Genomic DNA, 26,796 nt, shown 5'->3' with positions numbered 1-26,796 from the left:
AATTACACACTAATACAAACATTTACCATTAAAATGAACCCATTACCTCCCCCACTCTCCCATAGTTACCAAAATAAAACATTTGCATATATTATATTATATTATATACATAAATATGTAAGGAGACAAAAATAGAGACGGGAGCCCCCAATAGTGTATTATTGGTGATGGGATGGGTATAGTAAGTTAATAAGAGATGTATACTCACAAACACGGGTTGCCGAGAATCAGGCAACCACTATAAGCGCAATTGGGGATATTAGACCTGTCCCAACTCAGGTTAAGAAGTCGCTCTCTGTAGTAGAAAAAAGAGTGGGCGTCCACACCCATCCACCAGGTGGATAACAATATGTAATAGACAACAGAGGCGCCAACAGGATAAAAGGAGAAACCGTATTAAAATCAATAAAACAGAGGGGGGCAAGGGTGGACTTACCTCCCCAATATTCAAAACACAACCACTGTGATCAAATGGCAAAAAAAAAATGTTTTATCTGAACTCCAAGACAAAGAACAATTGCAACGCGTTTCGCGGGTCTCAAGCCCGCTTCCTCAGGCAAAAATACAAAAGACAAGGAGCAGCTGTAACAAACAGAGAAAATAAAATAAAATAGAAGAAAAAATAATAATATAAAAATACGTACAGTAGAATGCGTCCAGTAAAAAACGTCCAATAAAACGCATACAATTACATAGTTACATAGTTACATAGTTATTTTGGTTGAAAAAAGACATACGTCCATCGAGTTCAACCAGTATAAAGTACAACACCAGCCTGCTCCCTCACATATCCCTGTTGATCCAGAGGAAGGCGAAAAAACCCTTACAAGGCATGGTCCAATTAGCCCCTAAAGGGAAAAATTCCTTCCCGACTCCAGATGGCAATCAGATAAAATCCCTGGATCAACATCATTAGGCATTTCCTAGTAATTGTAGCCATGGATGTCTTTCAACGCAAGGAAAGCATCTAAGCCCCCTTTAAATGCAGGTATAGAGTTTGCCATAACGACTTCCTGTGGCAATGCATTCCACATCTTAATCACTCTTACTGTAAAGAACCCTTTCCTAAATAAATGGCTAAAACGTTTTTCCTCCATGCGCAGATCATGTCCTCTAGTCCTTTGAGAAGGCCTAAGGACAAAAAGCTCATCCGCCAAGGTATTATATTGCCCTCTGATGTATGTATACATGTTAATTAGATCCCCTCTAAGGCGTCTTTTCTCTAGACTAAATAAACCCAGTTTATCTAACCTTTCTCGATAAGTGAGACCTTCCATCCCACGCATCAATTTTGTTGCTCATCTCTGCACCTGCTCTAAAACTGCAATATCTTTTTTGTAATGTGGTGCCCAGAACTGAATTCCATATTCCAGATGTGGCCTTACTAGAGAGTTAAACAGGGGCAATATTATGCTAGCATCTCGAGTTTTTATTTCCCTTTTAATGCATCCCAAAATTTTGTTAGCTTTAGCTGCAGCTGCTTGGCATTGAGTACGATTATTTAACTTGTTGTCGATGAGTACTCCTAAGTCCTTCTCCAAGTTTGATGTCCCCAACTGTATCCCATTTATTTTGTATGGTGCTAGACCATTAGTACGTCCAAAATGCATGACCTTACATTTGTCAACATTGAATTTCATCTGCCATGTATGTGCCCATATAGCCATCCTATCCAGATCCTGTTGCAATATGACACTATCTTCCTGAGAGTTAATGATTCTGCACAATTTTGTATCATCTGCAAAAATAGCAACATTGCTCACTACTGCATCTATTAGGTCATTAATAAATAAATTGAAGAGCACTGGACCCAGAACAGACCCCTGTGGGACCCCACTGCTAACAGTCTCCCATTTTGAGTATGATCCATTGACCACAACTCTTTGTTTTCTGTCCATTAGCCAGTTCCCTATCCATGAACACAGACTCTTCCCCAGTCCTTGCATCCTCAACTTTTGAACCAGACTTTTGTGGGGAACAGTGTCGAAGGCCTTTGCAAAGTCCAAGTATATCACATCTACAGCATTCCCAATATCCATATTAGCATTCACTACCTCATAAAAGCTGAGCATGTTAGTCAAACAGGACCTGTCTTTAGTAAACCCATGTTGATGCTGAGAAATAAGATTATTTTCTACTATGAAGTCATGTATAGTATCTCTTAGTAACCCCTCAAATAGTTTGCATACAACTGATGTTAAACTTACAGGTCTATAATTTCCTGGATCAGATTTTTTGCCCTTCTTAAATAATGGGAAAACGTGGGCTGTACGCCAATCCACTGGGACTCTGCCAGTTGCAAGAGAGTCACAAAAGATAAGATAAAGGGGTTTATCTATAACTGAACTTAATTCCCTTAGGACCCGAGGATGCATGCCATCCGGGCCAGGTGCCTTGTCTATTTTTAATTTATTTAGTCTTGCCTTCACTTCTTCCTGCGTTAAGTATTTAATATTACAGTTAGAAGATTGAGACTCTTCCGCCTCTGTAGTTTGCAACAGTGCTGTTTATTTTGTGAAGACAGAAGCAAAGAAAGCATTTAATAACTCTGCCTTACCTTGGTCATCCACCATTGAGTTCCCATCCTCATCCTTTAGGAGTCCTATACAGTCAACCTTTCTTTTTTTAGAGTTAATGTACTTGTAAAACTTTTTTGGGTTAGATTTGATATCCTTAGCGATTTGTTTTTCAGCTTCAATCTTTGCCTGCCTAATTTCTTTTTTACAATTTTTATTGCACTCCTTATAATTGCTTAGTGCAGCCTCGGTCCCCTCCTGTTTTAAGACCTTATAGGCATTCTTTTTCCTCTTCATTTTATCTTTAACCTTTCTATTCATCCATAGAGGCCTTTTTTTATTCCTAGACATTTTGTTTCCATATGGGATATACATACTACAGTATTGATTGAGTATAAGTTTAAAAGCTTGCCATTTCCCTTCAGTGTCTTCCCCTTGTAGTACATTATCCCAGTTCACCAAACTTAGTGCCTGCCTAATTTGAGTGAACTTTGCTTTTCTAAAGTTCATAGTTTTAGTGGTCCTGCTGCCCCTTGTCCTATCAGTCACCAGCTCAAACGTTATCATGTTGTGATCACTATTTCCCAAATGTTCTTGAACCTGCACATTTGATACATTATCTGGTCTATTAGAAATGATCAGATCCAGTAACGCATTCCCCCTAGTTGGTTCAGTTACCATTTGAGTCAAGTAATTGTCCTGTAGTGCTGCCAGAAATCTGCTGCTTTTACCAGAATGGGTAGCCTCAATACTCCAGTCAATGTCTGGAAAGTTGAAGTCGCCCATAATTATGACCTCATTTTTACCTGCAGCTTTTTCAATCTGCTGTAGTATTCGCAGTTCTGCAGCTTCATTAATAAGAGGTGGCCTGTAGCATACCCCAATAAGCAATTGGCAACTTTTATTTCCACCATGAATATTTACCCAAACGGACTCCACATCTTCGCAATCTTCCTCCATCTCATCGTTGAGGACAGCTGTAAGAGAATTCTTAACAAAGAGACAAACCCCTCCACCTTTTTTCCCTGTTCTATCCCTCCTAAACACATTGTATCCTTTTAAATTAGCTATCCAGTCATGGCTTTCATCCATCCATGTCTCGGTTATTCCCACAATGTCATAGCCTTTGTCATTCAGAATGAACTCTAGTTCGTCTATTTTATTTGCAAGGCTCCGAGCATTGGTTACCATGCACTTTATATTTTTACCACCACATTTACCAATTTTGTTTACATGAAATGGGCTACTTGAATTTTTACCAACCTCCTTAATCTTTACACTGTCCCCACCCCCCTCTCCACCCTCCATAATGATAGGTTCCCACTGTCTTTTTACCTCATCTTGTCTACGTATTGAGACTTTATCCTCCCGCCTCCCCCCAGATCCTAGTTTAAAATCTCCTCCAACCGTTTAGCCATCTTCTCCCCCAATGCAGCTGCACCCTCCCCATTAAGGTGCAGCCCATCCCTGCTGTAGAACCTGTAGCCGACTGCAAAGTCTGCCCAGTTCTCCAGGAACCCAAACCCTTCCTTCCTACACCAATTTCTCAGCCACTTATTTAACTCCCTAAGCTCCCTCTGTCTCTCAGATGTAGCACGTGGCACTAGCAGTATTTCAGAAAATGCAGTAGAAAAATTACTTTTAAAAAATTACTGCATTTTTATTGTATGCGTTTTATTGGACGTTTTTTAGTGGACGCATTCTACTGTACGTATTTTTATTATTATTTTTTCTTCTATTTTATTTTATTTTATCTGTTTGTTACAGCTGCTCCTTGTCTTTTGTATTTTTGCCTGAGGAAGCGGGCTTGAGACCCGCGAAACGCGTTGCAATTGTTCTTTGTCTTGGAGTTCAGATAAAAAATGTTTTTGCCATTTGATCACAGTGGTTGTGTTTTGAATATTGGGGAGGTAAGTCCACCCTTGCCCCCCTCTGTTTTATTGATTTTAATACGGTTTCTCCTTTTATCCTGTTGGCGCCTCTGTTGTCTATTATATATTCATAAATAGTTACCTTAGGGACTGAACTTTTTTTAATATGCATGGTGTGAGGGTATATTACAGTTATTTTTACAAATATAGGCTTTTAATTAGTGACCAATGCAAAAAAAAATTAACCTTTATTTCCAAATAAAATATTGTCGCCATCCATTATACTAGGGAAATATTTCAAACATTGTAATAACTGGGACAAATGGGAAAATAAAATGGTGGGCTTTATCCACAGTAGAACGTTTTATTTTAAAATTATAATGGCTGAAAACTGAGAAATAATACACTTTTTCAATTTTTCTTATTATTCCTGTTAAAATGCATTTCGAAATAAATACTTCTTAGCAAAATGTACCACTCCGAGAAAGCCTAATTAGTGGTAAAAAAAACCAAGATATAGATTGTTTCATTGTGAAAGGTAGTGATTAAGTTATTGCCAAATGAAAGGGAGGAGCGCTGAAAGGTGATAATTGCTCTGGTCCTTTAGGGGGAAAACCTTTAGTGGTAAACTAGTTAAAGTGTAAAAAAGTATAATGGTGTTACCTTTTGGGTGGTGGCATAAATGTGCACTTCTACCCCACTGAAATAGAACATGCCGTGAAAATCTTGGAAGCAGTAGGAACTGTTAGGAACAAGGAAATTGCAATCAACAGGGGTACTTGGATACCACGTTTTAAAATCCGAATTGATTCGGATCCAGATACCCAGATCCGGATCGGATATCCGAATCCAAACGCTTAGATATCCGCGTTCATGCGGATATCCGAACACATTATCCGGGCTATCCGGGCGGATTCGGATATCCGGATAGAAAAACCAGAAGTGCCCTTTAAATTGCTCTAAAATATTTTTAAAGGTAAATGAGGCATGTAGCATCATAATTTTTTAAAGGGGTACACTAATTGATGATGTGGGGACTTCAAATCCCCCCCCCCCCCCGAAAAAAAAATGGCTGTCAATTAACATTAGACCTAGGTTCCAGACAGCGTTCGTGCAGCCCACATTGTGTCCAAAGTCCAACCACAGAACTGGGACATGACAGTTTTCAGCCAAGACACCTCCAAAAAATTACGCAGCAATTGTGTTTTGGGTTAAATATAGGTGGTATCAGTGGCCTATGGCACCCTGGCCTGGCGGTGGGAGCTGCACAGGCAGCAGGAGCAGGGCAATGCAGCAGCAGCAGCAGCAGGTGTAATATGTGCCAGGAGCATGCTGGATGTGGCACGTGGCAATTGGCACTTAGCACGTGTCATGTGTCACTTGGCATGTGGCGCTTGGCACTAGCCACGTGGCACTTGCCAAGTGTCACGTGGCACTTGCCAAGTGCCACGTGACACGTGCCAAGTGCCACGTGACACGTGCCAAGTACGGAGTGACAGTCAGACAGCAGAGGAGAAGACACTAGTGCACACTAACTGTCACACTGGCACTGCTCACAGCACAGCAGTTCTGTAGAAAGATAACACAGTAGTACTACTACTCTAACAACTACTAGCACACTGACAGCACTACTACAGTACTAACTACACAATAACACAGTAATACTCCTATCCCCTAATCCCTAACCTACCTAACCTTTACCTAAGGCCAATAGCTGGCCAGCAGGCAGCAGTTGGCCTGGTCTGTGCACTGCACACACACAGACACATAGCAGCTGCCTGCAGCACACACTGACTGTCATACAATGACATCAATCAAGCTAATTAACGATTTAACAATAGTGTAGTGATAGTGAAGGGGTTAATCACTGAACAGCTTATTACTGTGTACAGCCCTTGCTACTAGGCCCAGCAGCACTGGAGCACACACTCTGACCGTCACAGTATGACATAAATCAAGCTAATTAACTCTTTAACAATAGTGTAGTGATAGTAGTGAATGGGTTAATCACTGAACAGCTTTAGGTTTATAACTATGTGCAGCCCCCTTGCTAGGCCACCAGCACTGGAGAACGTCTCTCAGTGAGCATTCAGCAAGATGATATGTCTCATCATGGCAGCCCTCCTTATTATACAGGGGGGCTGGCCAGTGTTCCTTTCTGTGATTGTATGCCAGGGCTTAGGCTGGGAGGCCTCTGATTGGCTCAATGAGGTCAGGTGGGGCTGGCCAGGGCTCCCCTCTGTGATTGGTTGCTAGGGCTTCTGCTGGGAGCCCTCTGATTGGCTCCAGGACATCATCTCCTAAGTTACAGTATTTCGGATCCGGATATCCGCAATATCCGCGGATATCCAGGTTATGCGCCCAAATATCCGCAGATAGCTATCCGGATTTCTTAAGAAATCCGGAATCCAATCCGGATAGCGTAAAAATGTTCGGATATCCGGGTTACCCGAAAATCCGGAATCCGGATGAGTACCCCTGGCAATCAACATCGCAAATGTGCTGAAATGAAATTTTCCCTTTGTACACTGAGTCTACTGTGACTTTTGGTGGGATTTCAATGGGAGTTAAAAAATTATTGGCCAATTGCGACACTGGAAAAATGCAGCACGTTTCCAAAAAAATCAAAGCACATTGGTGAAAAAAGGGTAATGCAATTATCATGTTGATCACCATGTCCTTGCAATCGGACTGCCGCTTGTGTTCCGAAAACATGATCAAAATGCGGCTCGTGCAAAAAGGACCTTGCTGCAAAATAATCTTCTTGGATCAGCCACTCAACTCTCCTAAACACAAGGAGGACTTTTAGCTTTTATCCAGGTTTCCATCTAATAATTGAAATGACATCTAGAGCAGTAATTCAATGCAAAGTGTAAGCTGGCATAAAATATTAACATTCTTTTGCTTTAAGGGGATGTGAAATGATTTACAGTTGCAAAATGCATGTGATCAGCCTGCATACTGTTACGTTACCTGCTTAGAATGTTATGGACCACGACACGCATTATAGGGCAAGACAGAATATCCGAGAGGGACATGCTGGCTTATGTGGCCAGCTGGTGCTCCATATTGAAAAAACTGGAACTTAATTGAAGTTAAAACTGACTGACACTTCAATTACATGAGAATAAGTGTACCAGAGAATAGTGTGCTCACAGCAAAACCAGCAGTGTAAAATGTTGATTAATACTGCTTTTCAAATTCAGAAGTAATAAATATCCATTGTGCGCCCAGCAATGTACTATTCAGTGCTATAGATTATGTACTGCTTGTGGAATAAAGACATAAACCTGCCAGGAAGATGAAACCAAACTTGTTTTAATATTTCATGTTTCTGTTTTTGCTTGGAAGGTATGATTGGTTCAACATTGCACCAATTCCTAAAGTGGAACTCCAACACAACTATTTATTTTTACTTGGGTAGATGGTGCATGCCTGTAATGCTGGAGTTCAGGGCTGCAACTGCCAGTCAGTTATAATCACAGATCCCGTTTGATGCAGCTGCATTGTCATGTACCATAGTGGTTTCATATAAAATATAGGAAGTCTAACAGCCATGACGCTAGTTGCACACACAAACACCAGGATTCCTTGCATATATCAGCACATAGAATCTAGCAGCCGCAGCCACCACGTGTGTGTCAGGCAGGCCAGTCACCTCTCGTAGTAAGCTTACTTTATCCTAGTCACACTTGTCTGACTGCCAGGGACTCCAGCATTGCTAGAGACGCAAAAGGATGGATTCCAGAAGTTCCTGCATTAGAATAACATATGCTACCAGCTGATGGAAAAAACTGAGGCCAAGACAGGGTAAACAGAGGACACATAGCAATGTGTAAAACTTATTTGTTTCAGCCATTCTCTATTTTTTTGTCAGCTTCTTAGAGGTTAGACAATCCTTTTTTTCCATGGCATTCAGCTAAACTAACCAATCCCTTTAGCAAAGTGTCTAAATGCACAGCTCTAAGCTTCCCCTGAACCATAACCCCTACCTGATGCCTAAACTTAATGTCCTCAACATTAACCTCATCCTGGTGCATAACGTATCCTTGTAACATTAACCCCTGACTGATGTCTAAGTACCCCTAACATAAGCCCCTACCTGAGGTGTAATGCTATCCTTCCTACTAATGTTAACCACTTCTTAATAGCCTTTCCACAACATTAACCCATTCCTATCTTGTAGACCCTATCCTTCTTTCAACGGTTACCTCTTCCTGACATCCTACCTCCCCCGTGACATTGATTCATTTCTGATAACTAACATACCACCTAATGTTAACCCTTTGCTGATGTCTATCTTCACCCAGTAAAAAGAACCCCTTCCTATCACCTAACCCTAGGTTCCCTATACATTATCCTTTTTCCACGCATGTGACACTAACACCTACCTGCTGCCTAATATCCCATTGCAACATTGACCTCTACTGATGTCTAGCCCTATCCTACCCCTAATGTTAACCCCTTCCTGATGCCTACCCTCTCATTAACATTAGTTGCTATCTTATGCCTAAATTTAACTGCCCTTCCCCCAATGTTAACCTCTTTCTGCTGCCTAACCCCAATCTTCCCCCCTTAACGTTAACCCCTTACTTTGTTAATAATCTCGCCCTGATGCTTAACTTTCCCCTTCTAAACCTAATTGGCTTCCCTCTAACACAAACCTTCTAATCCTACATTTAAAACTAACTGGTAACCCTAACTAACCCTACCTAGTGCTCACTTTTGTTATCTCTGTGCAGATATTGGCTGCTCAGTAGCTGGTGTTGGGGAAAAATTAGGCTGTGCGGTTAGCTGGGCGAATTTCAAACATGAATGAGCCCATAAAAAGAACATATATAATAAAATTCAAAATTTTCATTTAAAATAGCCCCAATGCATGCAGTGGGGACAAGCAAATATCTGATAGTCAGGTCTAGGTGGACTGCAGCAGAGGTTTGGGATTACTGATTGGTATAAATGCGGTTATCCTTTAACCATTGCACCAGTTACAAGTTTTCAAATTTTTCAACTGTGGTAGGAAGTAGATTGATATTGCTGTCAGTGTAAAGGTGCCAATTAGCGGTACAATTTTCTCATCAGATGTGATCTTTTGACACAATTTTTGTGATTGAATTGTACATAAAACTGTGCAGTGTGTGGTGAAAATAGATGTAGAACATTTCTGTGGTTGATTGGAACAGAAAATTTAATCAATCCAAAAGTTAGAATTTTTTAAAAGTTAGATTTTATTTGAAGAGAGAAAATGCCCTAATCTACCTGTTTATGGGAACAATTGAGAATTCTTCTGATTACTTACGATCTTAAAAAGATCACATCTGATGAAAAAAGGGTTCAATTAATGGGCACCTTTAGGGCTCTTTCACACCAAAAATTGCAAAGTGCAATACGTTTTGCTTTTCGCAGTTTGCGATTTTCACTATGTTGGCTTCTGCAGCAGAACTACGATTGCCTTTTTAGAAAATCATAAATGCATTGAGTGTGAATGCATTCCCACAATTGCAATTGTAAATGTACTGTTCTTGCGTTTGGAAAATCGCAAGCCTTTTCAAAAAGAAAACAGAAAACAGCCGGTGTGAAATGGCCTTTTGGGGGAAATATGCCACCTTGAAGTTTGCTATGTAAGATCTTTTTGTGTTAATGAGTCACGAGAACTGAAGGAGCAGTGAAATAACAGTCATGTACGATAAAGCTCATCAGTTATGCATGCATTATAAAACAGTTACTTCTGTGTTTCGGTATTTAAGTATCTTTAGTATAAAAATTTAATGGATTACACATATTTCATTAGTTTGATGAAGAATGTATGTTCAGTTCATGTACCAGAGATATATTTTGCCAAAGTAAATGATATAATGAGTCTGGCTGGTAACATGCAGCTCTTCTCAGTACCTTTGTAGCTCCCTTGGGCACCATGTAGCTTTGCATTATCACAAGCAGATGTAGCACTACGTGGCAGGAAACCTGACTCTATATCCTTAACCAGTTGCACACCAAGGCACAGTATTTTTTATGTTCCAGTTACTTGTTAAAATAGAAATTAGATGAAAAAGTCTTCTAAAGCACTTCTAAAGAGTGCAATGCCTTTCTATAAAATTGTTAGCCTTTTATCATTTTTTTTAGTAGCTCTAGAAGTGGTTTCTGGTTCTTAGTGGCAGGCTGTAGATGGAATCTGGGATTGTAACAACCCCTTTCTCCCGTCTCTCACCCGCTAGTGGGAAGTATACAGAAATGGGCGGTAATGCAAAGTGGTGTGGGAAATGAAATACTGCAGTACAACTGCAGTAAAGCGACCCCATACTGATTGATCTTTTTTATTGCTTATGCTGGTCCCACACTATCAGACCAACAGAACTTAACAATAGTCATTTTTATCAATTGACCACTCTCAAAACACTTGTACAGGTTACTGACTACCTTATTCATGGTACTTAGTGTGGTGCTAATAGTAGTAGCAGCAGCGGCTAATTGAGAGAGGAGTACCGTCTAAGGGTAACGTAAATCTGGGTGCAACACTCACCGTGACATTTTGGTATTTCTGCTATTTATAACCACACTGTGCATTGCGAGTGGCCTTGTCACCTTCTATTTAATCAGGCGAGATTGGCGCTTAAACTTACAGTGATTGCTAAGTTAAAAATGGGCGCCCATGAAGGTACCCTGGGGAAAATCTTTAGGGTTAAGGCTAGGTGCCCACCAAGGAAGTTTTCATTGTTAGGCACCACCTGGAGAAATCGGTTAGATATAAAGAGGAAGGGTTCAGTGTGAGAACAGAGTTGGGCTAGGACATAGTAAAATTGGTAAAATTACCAATATTCTATTAGCATTGTTTTGTGCCAATTTTTACTTACAACACTATTATAGGTATGCCCTTCTAGCATAAACAAATTGTAGCAAATCAGATAAAGATAAACTTAAAGAGAACCCGAGGTGGGGATCTTAGAGTTAAATCTATACGCAGAGGCTGGGTCTGGCTATAATGCCCAGCCTCTGTTGCTAGTTGAATATTCCCTAAATACCCCCTGCGCTCTGCATGAGCCCATAAATTACAGCCGCGCTGGCGACACTGAGCCTGTCGCAGCGGGCTCTGTTTACCATTCTAGTGCCACTCATGCCGCTCCTCCGCCTCCTGCAGAGCGCCGATCCCCACCCACGTCCCTTCCCTCGCCGCTGATTAGAGAGAAGTTACTCGGGCAGGGACCAGCGCTCTGCAAGAGGCGGGGGGAGCAGCGTGAGTGACAATAGAAAGGTAAACAGAGCCAGACAGCGCGGCTGTAATTTATGGACTCGTGCAGAGCGCAGGGGGGATTTAGGGAATATTCAACTAGCAACAGAGGCTGGGCACTATAGCCAGACCCAGCCTCTGTGTATAGATTTAACTCTAAGATCCCCACCTCGGGTTCTCTTTAAAGAGCGCTAGAGATAATATGTGGATATATAGCTTGTGATGTCATCTTGTAGACACATGATATTTTACAAACTATAATTTTAATGAATTACTGAGTTTTTATTGATACAATCAAACAAATAAAATAAGAATAATGTAAACAATGAAAGTGTACTCACTATGAATTCATATATTGTTTCATAAAATTGATACATAGCAGTAAATCAGTGTAGGTGCACAACACACACACCACACCACACACACACACACATCACAATCACCCGATATCAATACAGTGAGTAAAAATGGCAAATAAAAATCTGGTAAATGAATAAATGAATCACAATAATTTATTGATCTGCCAGATTTTTATTTAACATTTTTACGCATATTTAAACTGGCCACTTCGAACATTTGGGGTTTTTGTTAGTAGATTTTAAAGAAGACCCTTCCACAACACAAATCTGTACACTGTAGAAATGGGATGTGTCGTGTAAAATCCCCTACACATAGTCAATCTTTCAGTGTAGGTTGTTTTTATCATGTAAGACAGAGTGAAATGTATTATGACACATCAGAAGCAGGTGAAACACAGCTTCAGGAAGCACAATATGCACAAAGTATAAAATCATGATAATTACATTGGTAGTTTACTGTTGCCATTCTCTGTAGCATTTATAAAACTACAAGAAATGTAAGTGTTGTGGGGGATTTCAAATGTAAAGAAGCTATACAATTACATTACCGAATGGCTTTGTGCGCAATATATCGGCATTAACTTGAAAATAAAGGTAACAGGTTATACTTCTTCCCCTTGACTTGAACTAGTATTGCCACCTTCAGGATGACAATGCTTATGCACTTCCCTCTGGCAGGAACATTCAGTGCTTTATAAATACAGAATTCCTTATCACAATCCATAAAAACAGCAACAAGGCATTAGAAAGAGTAACACATCCTTAAAGCTCAGCACAGCTGTGTCATCAGAAAGTTATAAATAGCACAGACAGAAAAAATGCAGAAAATACAGCAACAGACTGGTATTGCTACACTACCATTCTTTTATAAATCATTTCCAATGTTTGTAGAAGCATCTGTCCACCTGCACTTGAGATGCGTTTGAGATTTGTTTGACATGTTTTGACCTGCATTTGAAATGCTTTACTCTGCATTTGAGATGCTTTTGCTATTACATACATAGTAATTGCGATACAAAACACGCCCAATACCACTAAATAACAAATGCTGCACTTAAAAATGATACATAATAAATACCATAGCTGTTAAGACACAATAACAAATAGTGCAAAATTCAAAAATCAAATGCTGAATTCAGGATAATTTCAGAATGCTTCTAAAATGCATATTTTAAGCCAGAAACATCCATATTCCATAGCTCAAAGTGAGTTTGTCAATGCAGAAGTAGAAGTCTTAGCATCCGATCTAATAATACTTTGGATGCCTTTACAAATTCCTGTGCTAACATTATTAATATCAGTAGCTGCACTTATTTATCTTTAAATATAAAATGTATTTTTGGAAAAATATAAACTGAGATAAATTCTCACCAATCAGGTTTTATCTGTAAAGAGACACTGAAGAGAAAAAAAATATGATATAATGATTTGTATGTGTAGTACAGCTAAGAAATAAAACATTAGGAGCAGACACATAAGTCTAATATTGTTTCCAGTACAGGAAGCGTTAAGAAACTCCAGTTGTTATCTATGCAAAAAAGCTATTGAGCTCCACAACTTTCAAAGTCGCAGAGAGCTCTGTCTTCTGAAGCTTGTTATCTCAACTGTCAGCTACTGTATTTTCTTTTACTCTCCAGAGGACAGTTCAAAAGTTAACTAGCCTGTGTCTGTAAAATCATTTAGAATGCTGAGTAGTGTGTAATCTGCAAATATTAGAGAATGATGCAATGTTATGAAAAAAAACCCACTGTATAACTGAAAATAAAAATATGAGAATATTTTCTTTGGGTTCTTTCCCGTTAGCCGGGCACAACCACTAGGTGGCGCTAAAACACCAGCGATCGCTGGCAGCAGAGTTACATCTTTACCTACTATCCATGGCGGCCTGGAGGGAGAATAGTAATTAACGCCACCTAGTGGTTGCGCCCGGCTAATGGAATAGTACCTTTCTTTGCTACTAATGTTCTAGTAATTATCCATACTACACAACCAATTCATTATATACTTTTTTCCGCTTCACTGTCTCCTTAAATTTGGAAAAATGAGACAAGGATTCTGTTGGCTTGCTCTGGGCAATTCGTCAAAGCATTCTCATTTTTTTAAACTTCTTTTTAAAATTAATCCAGATTTACTTTCTTTGCAAATAACTTATGACAGAAGACTAGAACTGTGTCTGACCTGTTGCATAGCAACCATTCTACTCTGCTTGTCTTGTCCTCTTGCTAACATGACTGACTAGAAGCTCAGAGTCAAAGTTATATTCTCATCTCATTTTGTTCATTATATTTTCATAATGAATCAGATTTCTTGGGATAATCATGTTCAAAACTTTCCAAAACCCTTAATCGTTGAAACAAAAAAAGTCCATTATTGATGAAATATGATTAAAAATCTGTTGAGTTAAATTTTGCAAGTATTTTCAGTAAATTTCAAGATGCTGTTAAGCTGCACAGATGTTTCTATGGTGATTAAGAAGACATGGAGGATGATGACAGCCTAGGATGTCCGACAACATCAACAACTGAAGAAAACATTAAAATCAGCTAAATCGTATAGTAGGACAGATGACTGAGTGTTAGGATGATAGCTGTAATGATTAAAATTCATAAAGACTATGCTTGTCAGTCAACAACCAACCCTCCTACAAATATACAGTAAGTTGTTCAAACTGGAGAGTAGGTGAGGAGGGGGACTGTAATTGTGGATGAATACTAGGATACTGCATCAGGGCAATGGTCCAGGTTTCACTAATCTTTGTGCAGACATTTAAGCTGGACTTTATTTCTCCTAAAAGCCAAGGCTGTGCTAAAAGGGAAGGTGTTTGAATTAAAGGACATAATGGGGAAAGCTGCAACAAAAACCATAAAAGGTTTGATGCATACTGACTTTCAGCGCTGTTTTTATCAGTTAAAAAGTGTATGCATTGCTGATGCAGGAGTAGAGTATAAGGGAATAAACAATATTTGTGCCCAACCATCCCCTTTTAACTTATCTGTTCTTTCTTAAGCTGGCCATATGACTAACTTAACTGCCAGTTTTTTGAGAATCTTGCTAAGCAAGAATGGGGATGATTCATTGTGAAACCAAACTCATCAATTTCACCTGGCAAGAATTAAGGCAACATTCCAAAGTACACAGTAGTAGAGTGCTTAGAGAATCACCAGCATACAATCATTACTGATTATAAAACAGTAACACAAGACATTATAAATATAAAATAAATAAATACATAAAAGATATGCTGAACAACATCTTCATAAAGATTTTTCTGATTGCAATTCAACGTAATTGTAAATATTGCAGACTTCCATTAGTGCTTTGCTAATCTGTATTTGCCTAAGAAGGAAAGTTAAATAAATTGTTAAAACAAACAAAAGTGCAAACTTAAAGAGAATCTGTACTCTAAAATTCTTACAATAAAAAGCATGCCATTCTATTCATTATGTTCTCCTGGGCCCCTCTGTGCTGTTTCTGTCACTCCCTGCTGCAATCCTGGCTTGTAATTGCCAGTTTTAGGCAGTGTTTACAAACAAAAGACATGGCTGCTAACAGCATGTGATAGGCTGAGAGTAGCTCAGTGTGTGACTCATACAGAGTCTGCAGGGGGCCTGGAGAGGGTATGTATAGCTTCTATCCTATCACAAACAGATCAGCACATTCCAGCCTGAGTGCCTGAGCCCAACAAAGATGACAGAAGAGAGAAGATTAGATTATATAACTGAGATAATACAGCCACTGTGCAACTAGGAAAGGCTGCAGTAAGACACACCACATTCGAACAGGTATAGGAACTTATAGGATAGAAGAAATAAGGCTGAAAAAAAGTGCCACACATGTGGTATTGCCGTACTCAGGAGAAGTAGTATAATGTGTTTTGGGGTGTATTTTTACACATACCAATGCTGGGTGGGAGAAATATCTCTGTAAATGACAATTGTTTGTTTTTGTTTTACACACAATTGTCCATTTACAGAGATATTTCTCCCACTCAGCATGGGTATGTGTAAAAATACACCCCAAAACACATTATACTACTTCTCCTGAGTACGGCGATACCACGTGACACTTTTTTGCAGCCTAGGTGTGCTAAGGGGCCCAATGTCCTATTCACAGGTCATTTTGAGGCATTTGTTTTCTAGACTACTCCTCATGGTTTAGGGTCCCTAAAATGCCAGGGCAGTATAGGAACCCCACTAATGACCCCATTTTAGAAAGAAGACACCCCAAGGTATTCCGTTAGGAGTATGGTGAGTTCATAGAAGATTTTATTTTTTTGTCACAAGTTAGCGGAAATTGATTTTAATTGTTTTTTTTCACAAAGTGTCATTTTCCGCTAATTTGTGACAAAAAATAAAATCTTCTATGAACTCACCATACTTCTAACAGAATACCTTTGGGTGTCTTCTTTCTAGAATGGGGTCATTTGTGGAGTTCCTATACTGACCTGGCATTTTAGGGGCCCTAAACTGTGAGGAGTAGTCTTGAAACCAAATGTTACAAAATGACCTGTGAAATCCTAAAGGTACTCATTGGACTTTGGGCCCCTTTGCGCACTTAGGGTGTAAAAAAGTGCCACACATGTGGTACCGCCGTACTCAGGAGAAGTAGTATAATGTGTTTTGGGGTGTATTTTTACACATACCAATGCTGGGTGGGAGAAATATCTCTGTAAATGACAATGGTTTGATTTTTTTTACACACAATTGTGCATTTACAGAGATATTTCTGAGGGGGTGCTGTGGGCGATCAGGGGGCAGGGGGGGGATCAGTGTGCTTGGGTGCAGACTAGGGTGGCTGCAGCCTGCCCTGGTGGTCCCTCGGACACTGGGACCACCAGGGCAGGAGGCAGCCTGTATAATAGGCTTTGTATACATTACAAAGCCTATTATACGCCTGAATTGGCGGAGATATTCCTCCGCCCGCCGGCGCTGCTAAGTGGCCGGCGAGCTGGAGGCTAAATCCACGGCCATCGATCCCCGGCGTAGGATCGCGTCACGGATGACGCGATCACTCCGCCCATGCCCGTACAAGGACCGCCGCCAATTGTACATGCGGCGGTCCTTGCGGGATCCACTTTCTGGCCGCCCCTGTGCAGTGGGCGGTCGGTAAGTGGTTAAAACCGTATCTGTGGCTCCGTTTTTTTGCCAGGGCCAAAAACAGAGACACGGATACCAATGTTAAAAATAGCAGCCTTCTTCACACACTTCAAAAGATGGATCGGCTTGATCCATTTTAAAAAACTAAACGGAGAGTCCGGATTTGCAACATTTTCATGGACCACGTATACAGGCAGGGGCAATGAAAGGCAATAGAAAAATGGATTTCCCTCTACACAGATAACTTTGGACACAGAAACGGATATGTTTCCAGTCTGTTTAGGTGTCCCCAGCCCTGGCTGTGGGTGGGGGGGCTGCCAAGCTGGAGGAGGTAGCAGCCAGGAAAGGGGGCAGCGGCCACAGTGGCGGGGAGGGGGTGCAGACCCTGGACCCCCCTTCCACTCTCCCCCTCCAGCTATTTTCAAAAAATTCTAAATCAGCAGCGATCGGGGAAGCAATTACCTATTTCCTTGCATCCCACCGCTCGCCACGTCACTTCCTGCAATGCCACCCTCTGTACTTCAGTGGGCGGCATTGCAGGGAAGTGACGCGGCGAGCAGTGGAAAGCAAGGTAGTAGGTAATAACTTCCCCGCTAGCTGCTGATTTAAAATTTAGCGAAAATAGCTGGAGGGGGAGAGCGGAAGGGGGGACCCAGGTGACCCCCTCCCCGCTACTGTGCCCACTGCCCCCCTTCCTAGCTGCTACCCCCTCCAGCTCGGCGCCCCCCCCCCCCCTGACCCACAGCCCCAGGGCTGGGGATACGTTTTTACGGACTGGAAACGTATACTGCAAAAAGGACACTTTTTTTACAAAATGGATCCTTTTTTAGAATTTTTTTTTATGTGAAGAAATTCCAGGCTATAGCTGACAGAGTTCTCAGTAGCTTTATGATAGGTAACAAGCATGTGTAAGTAGTGTAACTCCCCTTAATATCTGTTTGTGGTTGGATCTCTTCTCATTGGCTGCTGGGCCTTGTTGTGCTTCCTGGGAGTAAAGTATTCACTCAGGAGAGGACAATTCAACACTTGCCATAGAAATATTGGCTCCGTACCACTCCCGGTTTTGCCAGTGCTCATTTGGTGAGAAACAAACCGCATGGCAAATCACTGGGCCTTTCAAGTAGAGAACTTTGGCAAGCAAGAAAGGTTCAATTTGCCACAAGATCAAACTTAAAAATCTCACTCGCACATCGCTAGTGGCTACATCACTTCCTCTAGGTAAGCAGCCCTTGTATCAGAAAGAGGTAGGCTAAGAAGTTGGGACCTCAGACAGAACTGGGCCCCGCTGTGGCTTCAGGGGCCACTTCCATCTGCAGTTACACCTCAGGGGCACTCTGCAATGCATATACACATTTTGCTTGTTTTTCAGGTTCTGTCTTTTTCTGGATGGTAAAAGTTCCCACAGCACCTCTCACTGAAAACACTGCATTAACTTAAGCAGATTACATTCATTTTTATGACAGGTTTACTCTGAATCAGTAAAATCTGTATAGTCTTGTGCTGCCCTGTGATGTGATCTAATGTGATTGATTTTGTTTTTAGGAGTTTCCATTAGCAAATTAATGGACAGTGATTTTTTTAAGGTGACTTTTTCCTCACTTTTTTTTTTTTTGAAGGCTGAGACAAGCTCAACATTTTATACAGTGTAATAATAAATTAATAAAGGTCATTTGTAATCATTTCTGAAAGATAATATAGGCTGGAATCTTCTTTTAACATTAAATGGGTATTGATTAACTGAACGATACGGTGTCCATGCTTTATTTTTTTCTGTAAATGAAAAAACATTATCAGGAGTTCTCTAGCACAAAGCTCTGCATAAAGCTGCAGTTACCTCGTTCTCTCTGCTGTAATGAAGTCCTTCACATTAGAGTGAAGGTCACAGACATGTGATATCTTGTTAACAAAGGTTCTTTAAGTTCAATGACTCAAATTATAGTATGGTTCCTAGTTTATTATGTGCATGTCTGCACAATCAGAACAGCCTGCCCTGCTGTTTGTTACCGCCAATTATTTTGTCACTGCTATCAAAGTTTTAGCAGTTAAGAATGAACCACATTTCCTACATAGTAGATTGAAATAAATGTATCCACCACGTGTTAAAAATAAAGTTCACCATGCCACTGGGAAGAAAATAACACCATTCATCCAGTGAAAGCCAGCAAGCATTTACTTAAAAAAAAGCTAAACTCCAGGCATACAGATAACAGAGTGCTAGAAATCTGCTTGTGCGTTCAGCACATGCATACTGATGATTTAATACATACACTATTTGAATATAGCTAATTTTAAGAACCTGATTCTGCCTTTATATGAACAATAATCTCCTGTAATGCACCATTCACAACAGGCCCGGATTTACATCACAGGAGCCTATAGGCACAGATGTCCAGGCACCCTAGACTTTACCCTCCATGAACCTACAAACCCCCATTGAACCGCACCACAAGTGTGCTTGACTTGCCCAGCTGTCACCTCTCAATACAGCTGCCCCTTAGTGTTAGGTAGCCAGAAGTACCCTCAGTATTAAGTAGCTAGTGGTGCCAATTGAAGGGAGATCTCATCAGTGGAATGCTGAGAGCTGGGTGAGTAACTTCTAATTTACGCTCTGCTTGGGACTCTGCACAGAGAAGGAGGGAGGGAGGCACTAGGGGAGGGGAGTGAGCCGCCTTTTCATCATCCATCACGTGCCTTATGGTAAATCCAGCCCTGATTCAGAATAGGAAAAGGGGGCTATGCTGGGAGTCAATTAGACTTTTCTATATTGCACAGTGCTGCCCAGATGACCCGTGCACTTTTTTTTATTAAACAATGAAGTAAATGTAAATGACTGAAACAAACCACTCTGCTGTAACATACAGAGACTAAGTCAAACTAGGTACAAGCCCTGACAAGTGGCTCCTGACGCTCTCTCCATGACAACACCTCCCCCCCACAAGCAAGCACTGTCCACGCTGTCAGCCGCAGCACACAACTTTACGCACAGAGCAGGGTATCCACAACACCACGCCCTGTGACACCCCTGCCACCTCTGCACCGCTCATTAACCCTGTACTCTATTCCCAATAATTCCCATAATTTAGATATTGCTGTCATTTTACCAGCCATTGTCTCCATTCACACCTTTACTTCTTGAGTCTAAGACAGGTTTTAAAAGTCCCCAGAATATACAGTATGTAAATATGAATAACTACCATATGTACCACTAACACACTCTCATTTTAATAGCAGAAGTTAGTGCTAAGATTTGTATGGATGATCTAACAACCATAAAACAATGCCCTATAAAACAGATTTCATTTCAATTATCCAATATAAAATGTAACAAATAAATATATATATATATATATATATATATATAACCTTGTATTAAGTACTTATATATATCATAATGAAATTCAAACACATAAATAATAAAAACAGGCCCAGTATCACAATTATACAGTATAAATGGCTATACATATATACAGTACAACTCAATGCCTGAATGCAATGCCATAAAGAGCATGTTCCTCTTCTGTATTGGCCATGTACACCTGACTGTTGCCTTCCAGCAACTCCTCATGGGTCATCTGCTAGTTATTATATCAGCCTCAGATGAGGCACCCAGGGTTGTGCATGCCTGTCTGCCTTTTCTCTACATGTGTGGGTGATCTGTCAATCCTGTACTTTCTGTAGATGAATAAAACAACATTCTCTGTGGAGGTGAGGCTTCCAGCCTATGTCCTTCAGTTTTTCTTATAGATGATAATATGAGTCTTCTTTATGCTACACACAACAGCAAGATCTACAGTATCTCTCATAACTAAATTAAATTCTCTTACTCACTTGCTATTTCTCTCTCTCTGTTTCTGTGTCTTATTGCAGGATCATGTGACCTCCTACCAATATGGGGGTACTCTTCGTTCCAGAATGAGTATTACAAAAAATGGAGTATTTGAGATATTTTAAAACAGTTAAAAGGTCAGACAAATAATTGTGCATTAAAAACAGCTACCTGTAATTCATTCCATCATAACAGCTTTATAGCAAGCAAGCTTCTCTTTACCTTAGACCTATACTGAATATAATCTTTAACCTCTAATTTGGAATTACATCTCCCTTCTTTCTGTCCATAAAACAATACAGGTGGCCATACATCAAGCGATTTTGACAAGCGATTGATCCAGAGACAGATGTCTCTGATTGAATCTGATCAGAGAGAAATCTATTGGCCATAAACCGCAGGTCAGTTCCTGAACAATTTCAAAATGAAATCTTTCGGGAACTTGCCTAGTGATGTTGCTTCAACGCCCCAACCACGTCCCCACAAATGTACATGTACCCCCTCCCCGTGCCGTTGAATTAATACTTTACCAGCCCACCTCTGTCTCTGCACTCTTGTTTGTCATTCGCGCCCCATGTGGTTGATTAATGCATATGGTTGGGGGCACATGTGCAATTGGGGGACGCATCCGGGGTTTCCATCATGTTAGTTTTATGCGATTATCTGAAATCATTACTACCGTGCACCCGATCGAGTACGTTGGCCCGATATTTTCTAGCATGTCTGATCGATACATGCAACCAATTACGGCCCAAAATTGGTCAAATTGTCAATCAAGCATGCTCTTGGTGGCACAGATTTTCATCAGATTTGATCGGCCGACAAGTCTACAGATGTATGGCCACCTTAAGATCTCTGTTACTGGCAGCAGGGGTCATCTCAGTTAACTGAGTTAACTGGGTTATAGATAGCAAGGGGTAGGAGACAGCATCAATGTTTAGGCCTCTATTCAATGTAAGCATGAGATTTGCAAAGGTCTACTCAGAATGGAGTAATGGACAAGGGATGCAACAAAGGGGGTCAGAAATGCCACACAATATCAGCATTTTAACAGCCACATTCATTTACAAACATTAGACAACGTGAGCAAGTGATGCATTTAGCATAACATACTGAGAAATAATGTATTCTTGACTTACCTCCCGCATACATAACAGCCAGCATGATGGATGATATCCATGCTATTTGACTGTATGATGTTCCAAAAATTTCCTGGATTTCTTTGAAGAATACTGTAATAGCTTTGGGAAACGCATACGAAAATCCAATTGAAATAAAAGAAGCAAAGACTACAACCCACCCCCATCCTCCATCCGGAGGGGTGTGAGTCGCTGTCCCAGGCATGTCTGGAATCCTTTTGGGATACTGCGGTTCTGAAAAACATAATTCATAAACTTTGATGAAATGCTTGATCTTCAAAATAGGTCCTGCTTAAATCTTTAATTTTACTGCAACAGATACACTATGACATTTTTATTGGGTTTTTATTGTTGTTTGTGTCCATTTGTAGGAGCATGTCTCTTATTTCCCATCCTCGCAGGAAGTAAAATAAATCTTTCCAACAAGATACTAGAACAATGATGGCCCATCCTCTTTCCATACTGTCCACATCTAAAATTACACATCATCCTGGAGTTTGGCTGTGAAGCAATTCTCTAATGAAAAGCAGCAGGCTGAAAAAGAGGTTTGCATCCTTACTTTGATGTTTTCTGAATCACATCAAAGATGCCATCTGCAAATAGTTAGTATGTGTATTTTCCTTCCATATGCTTCCAGTGGGCAGGATACTGGCAGGTTTAGCTGCAGTATAATCAAACTAGCACTACAATTCACTTGTTAATTACTTTGAGGACAAGAATTAACACAAATGGTTCAATAAACTCTCTAATGGACTGTATTATATTTAATGCTAAATTAATATAATATCGAATAAATCTGTGTAATGCAAAGACAAGGCACAAAGCAGATCAATGCATGAAAGATGTATTCAACACGAGAGTCCATTAACCAATTTTTAGTACCGGTAGATAACTATTATTACTGAAACAAGGACAAATTCACTACTGAACTGAAATGAACTCAGGTTTTTTGATTATAAAGTTTATTGTTATAAATGTAAAATTTGACAAACGGTGTATGACGATAGCAGTGAAATAATCAAACAGTATACCAGTATCTGTGTTCCAGCAAACAATTAGCGATTAGACAAATGATATAGAACAGAAAAAAAGAATTAAAAAAAACAACCACAATTTGCTCCATCATGAGTGATAAGTCCAGTTTGCAGAAGGTGTGGCTAAACTACATACTCATATAAATAATGCTAGTTAAGCCGCATCTACACGAGTAGATGCGGCCGCGATGCTGCTTATCAATCGAGCCGCTGATGCGGCTCGGTTGATAAGATCCGACAGGACGGATCTCCGTACCGCCGATTCCCTGCTCGATCCCCGCGAGGGGACAATGGCAGGGAATCGTGCGGGAGATAAGCGGCGCCGGCGGGGACGAGCAGGCACGAGCGGGGAATCGAATGCGGCGCACGCGCGGCGAGCGGGGACGCGGAAGAGGCGATCCGGCGGCTAATCGAGCCGCCGAATCGCTACAATGTCCCTCCGTGTAGATAGGGCTTAGACCAGCCATTCCTCCCATTTTGAGTAAAACTTGTCTGATAAATCAAGACTAGCATAGTGCATTTTCTCCATTAACATGATAATATTTTTCCTGTCTAGCTATAGCCCTGAATGTCCCTAATTAACAGAAACCTATATAATTTGCAGAAGGCACTTAGAACATCTGAGTAGAGGACCAGCAGAAAAGCCTTCTGTACATTAAGAGAAACCCGAAAGAGGAAATTCTGCGGCAGCATATCTTCCCATTCTGTCCAGACTGTTGTGCCACTGTGCAAGACCACAAAATATGGGACAGGAGTGAAGTACCACCTCAGCATCAATTTTAGGGGAGTATCTTTCAAAATATAAGATCTCATCACTGCACTGACATTCCTCCATATAGCAGACCAGGATTTTTGAGTGAACTAAAAGATTATTGGAGTTTATTAGAGTATTAATTGTTCTTATAAATAGGCACTTGATGCTACTAATGAACACAAGTGGAATTTTAAAACAAAACAAAAACTTTGTATTGCTTAAAAATAGCCGTATTTGGGGTAGCTAATTATGATACAGGCAGGCCTTTTACCTCTGCATAAAAATGCACATATACACTACAGTAGTTACTGTAACTGCCAGAAATCAAAAATAATTTTTCTGCATGAAATTAAATGAATAAAAGTAGTTTGAGGTCTAGCTGCTGTCTGTAGGCAAAGGTCATTTCACTTTTCAGAAAATCAAAATCAATTATACAGCCACACATGTATTGCCAAAGTGTTGTGTTGATAATGCAGTGCCTGAAAATGTTATTTGTTTTGTAATACCACATCAAGATGTAAGGCATGCCTTAATGATTGTATCCCCACAGATCCATCTGTAATGGTTCTGAAATTTGCAGATGACAACATTACTAGTTGGTCTCATACGAAATTGAGACAAGTCTGCATATAGGCATATCACAATGAACTGATCTATATCTTGTTTTTTCCGCCACCAATTAGGCTTTCTTTGGGGGGTACATTTTGCTAAGAGCCACTTTACTGTAAACGCATTTGAACAGGAAGAATAAGAAAAAAATGGAGAAATTCATTATTTCTCAGTTTTCAGCCATTATAGTTTTAAAATAATACATGCCTCCATAATTAAAACTCACGTATTGTATTTGCCCATATGTCCCGATTATTACACTGTTAAAATTATGTCCCTATCACAATGTGTGGCGACAATATTTTATTTGGAAATAAAAGTGCATTTTTTCCATTTTGCATCTATCACTATTAACAAGTTTAAAATAAAAAAAATATAGAAATATTTCATCTTTACATTGATATTTAAAAAGTTTAGACCCTTAGGTAAATATTTACATTTTTTTTTTATTGTAATGTTTTTTTTTTTATAGTAAACATTTTATTTGGGTAGTTTTGGGAGGGTGGGAAGTAAACAATAGATTTACAATGTAAATGTGTGTTCATTTTAATTTATTTTTATTTTCAGTTGTAGTATTACTTTTTGGCCACAAGATGGCGGCCATGAGTTTGTTTACATGACGTCACTCTAAGCGTAATACACGCTTAGAGTGACGCATCGGGGAGGGAACGGCCAGAAGAGGCGCAGCTTCCGAGAGAAGCTGTCGCTTTTTCAGCGGGGGAGAGGAATCAGTGATCGGGCACCATAGCCCGATACATTGATTCCCTGGCTACCGAATCTGCGGCCGGGAGTGCGCGTGCACGCGCGCGATCGGCCACGGGAGCGCGCGGTAGCGCGCATGGTTCCTGGACGTAGTTTCTACGTCCAGGAACCAAAATAGGTTAAAATAAACACATGAGGTAACTGCAAATGAACATTACATAGTTGTCTTGCCATCAGTTCCTCTCAGAAGCTCAACATTTTCTTCTGACAATGATCCCTTCCAGTTCTGACAACATTTTGTCATAACTGAAATATATCAGTTGCTCTCAGTTATACATCAGTTGCTGTCAGTTATAGCTGAGTGGACAACTGATGTGTCCATGTTTTCCTATGGCTCAAGTGGGCGATGTTACAGTTTAACTGTGTGCTGACCAGAAAGCTATTATGGGGTAATGGCCATTTTCAAAATGGAGGACAGAGAATTTCCCTGATCACAGTGGACAAACAGGACGCAGGAGGGGAGAAAGAGATTGGGGAGTAGGCTACACAGGAGGTAAGTATGACCTGTGTATGTTTATTTTCACTTTTAATTTTCAGTACAGGTTTTCTTTAAGATCATGGAGATGATAGTAGATTTTAGGAAACTTCCCCCAGCCCCTACACCTAATAAGTGGATCTGTCATGACCCAAGAAGAGCCATCCAAATTCTTTGAGTCAGTAATTTCTAACAACCTAAAATGGGATAACAACACTGTCACCATCATCTTTCTTTAGGATGTACCACATATGGCAGATGAAAAAGTTCGGCCAACCACAGAAATGAATGGTACGGTTTTATAATTATTGAATCCTTCATCAATTACTGTCTGGTTTTGCTTATGTTCTGTACAAGAGAAGGTGAGACTGCAGCGCATCATCCAATCAGAAGAAATAATAATTAGTTGCAGATAACCTTCCCTGCAGGATCTTTGCACCAGCAGATGCAGAAAGAGAGTGACCAAAATTGCCCCTGATCCCTCCAATCCTGCATACTTCATCTTCCAGCGAATGCCTTCAGGAGTAAGATACTGTTCAGTTGCAAAAACAAAACCCCCAGGCACAGGAACGGTTCCTTCCCTCAGGAGGTTGCCCTGCCTAATGCAAAACCATGGTAACCCATCCAGCACAAACATCAATTCTGAAACTGCTAGGACTTTAAAACATTACAGCACAGAACTAGAACTGGAAAATGAATGCTTCTCATTCTGATTTCCACTGTTTTAACTTCAATACTGTCCTTCATCTGTAATATCTAGAAGTATTGTCTTTCCTCATTTTCCTGTATCATATTTTCCCTATAGCTGTTACTGCTATGAGGGAGAGAGACAGGATGCAAGGAAACAGAGAGTAGATGTGGTGCATGGATCCCGTAAGGTGAGTTAATGTAAATACTCCCAAGGCCTGCTGCGCACACTCTGCATGCACCCCCACTGATGTGCCCCAGACGAAGCACTGCCCTGACTGCCCCTAAAAATAGGCATGGTGGGGGGGTCGGTCAAAATAGAAAAAAAATTCAAAACAAAGGTTGGCATTTTGTTCATCACTATTATTGAGCATCAGTGAATACAGAATTTTTGATCCCAAGTGGGTGAAACTATAACATATGTACTTGACTCACAAAGGTCA

The 26,796-nt window shown here is 40.4% G+C and overlaps 1 protein-coding gene across 2 annotated transcripts in view; it reads right to left on the bottom strand.

Moving 5' to 3' along the window:
- SLC16A7 (solute carrier family 16 member 7) overlaps nt 1–26,796 on the bottom strand; it is a 116,811-nt gene that overhangs the window by 40,518 nt on the left and 49,497 nt on the right. For both annotated transcript variants that reach the window (XM_068276611.1, XM_068276612.1), the window contains exon 2: nt 22,033–22,266. In XM_068276611.1, coding sequence (XP_068132712.1) covers nt 22,033–22,237 — 205 coding nt within the window. In that variant the 5' untranslated portion in view covers nt 22,238–22,266. The remainder of the gene's footprint in view (nt 1–22,032; nt 22,267–26,796) is intronic.

This window comes from Hyperolius riggenbachi, chromosome 3 (assembly GCF_040937935.1).
Source record: "Hyperolius riggenbachi isolate aHypRig1 chromosome 3, aHypRig1.pri, whole genome shotgun sequence".
Taxonomy (NCBI): Eukaryota; Metazoa; Chordata; class Amphibia; order Anura; family Hyperoliidae; genus Hyperolius; species Hyperolius riggenbachi.
The sequence above is the reverse complement of the archived record's forward strand: the minus strand, read 5'-3'. Positions and strand labels throughout refer to the sequence as shown.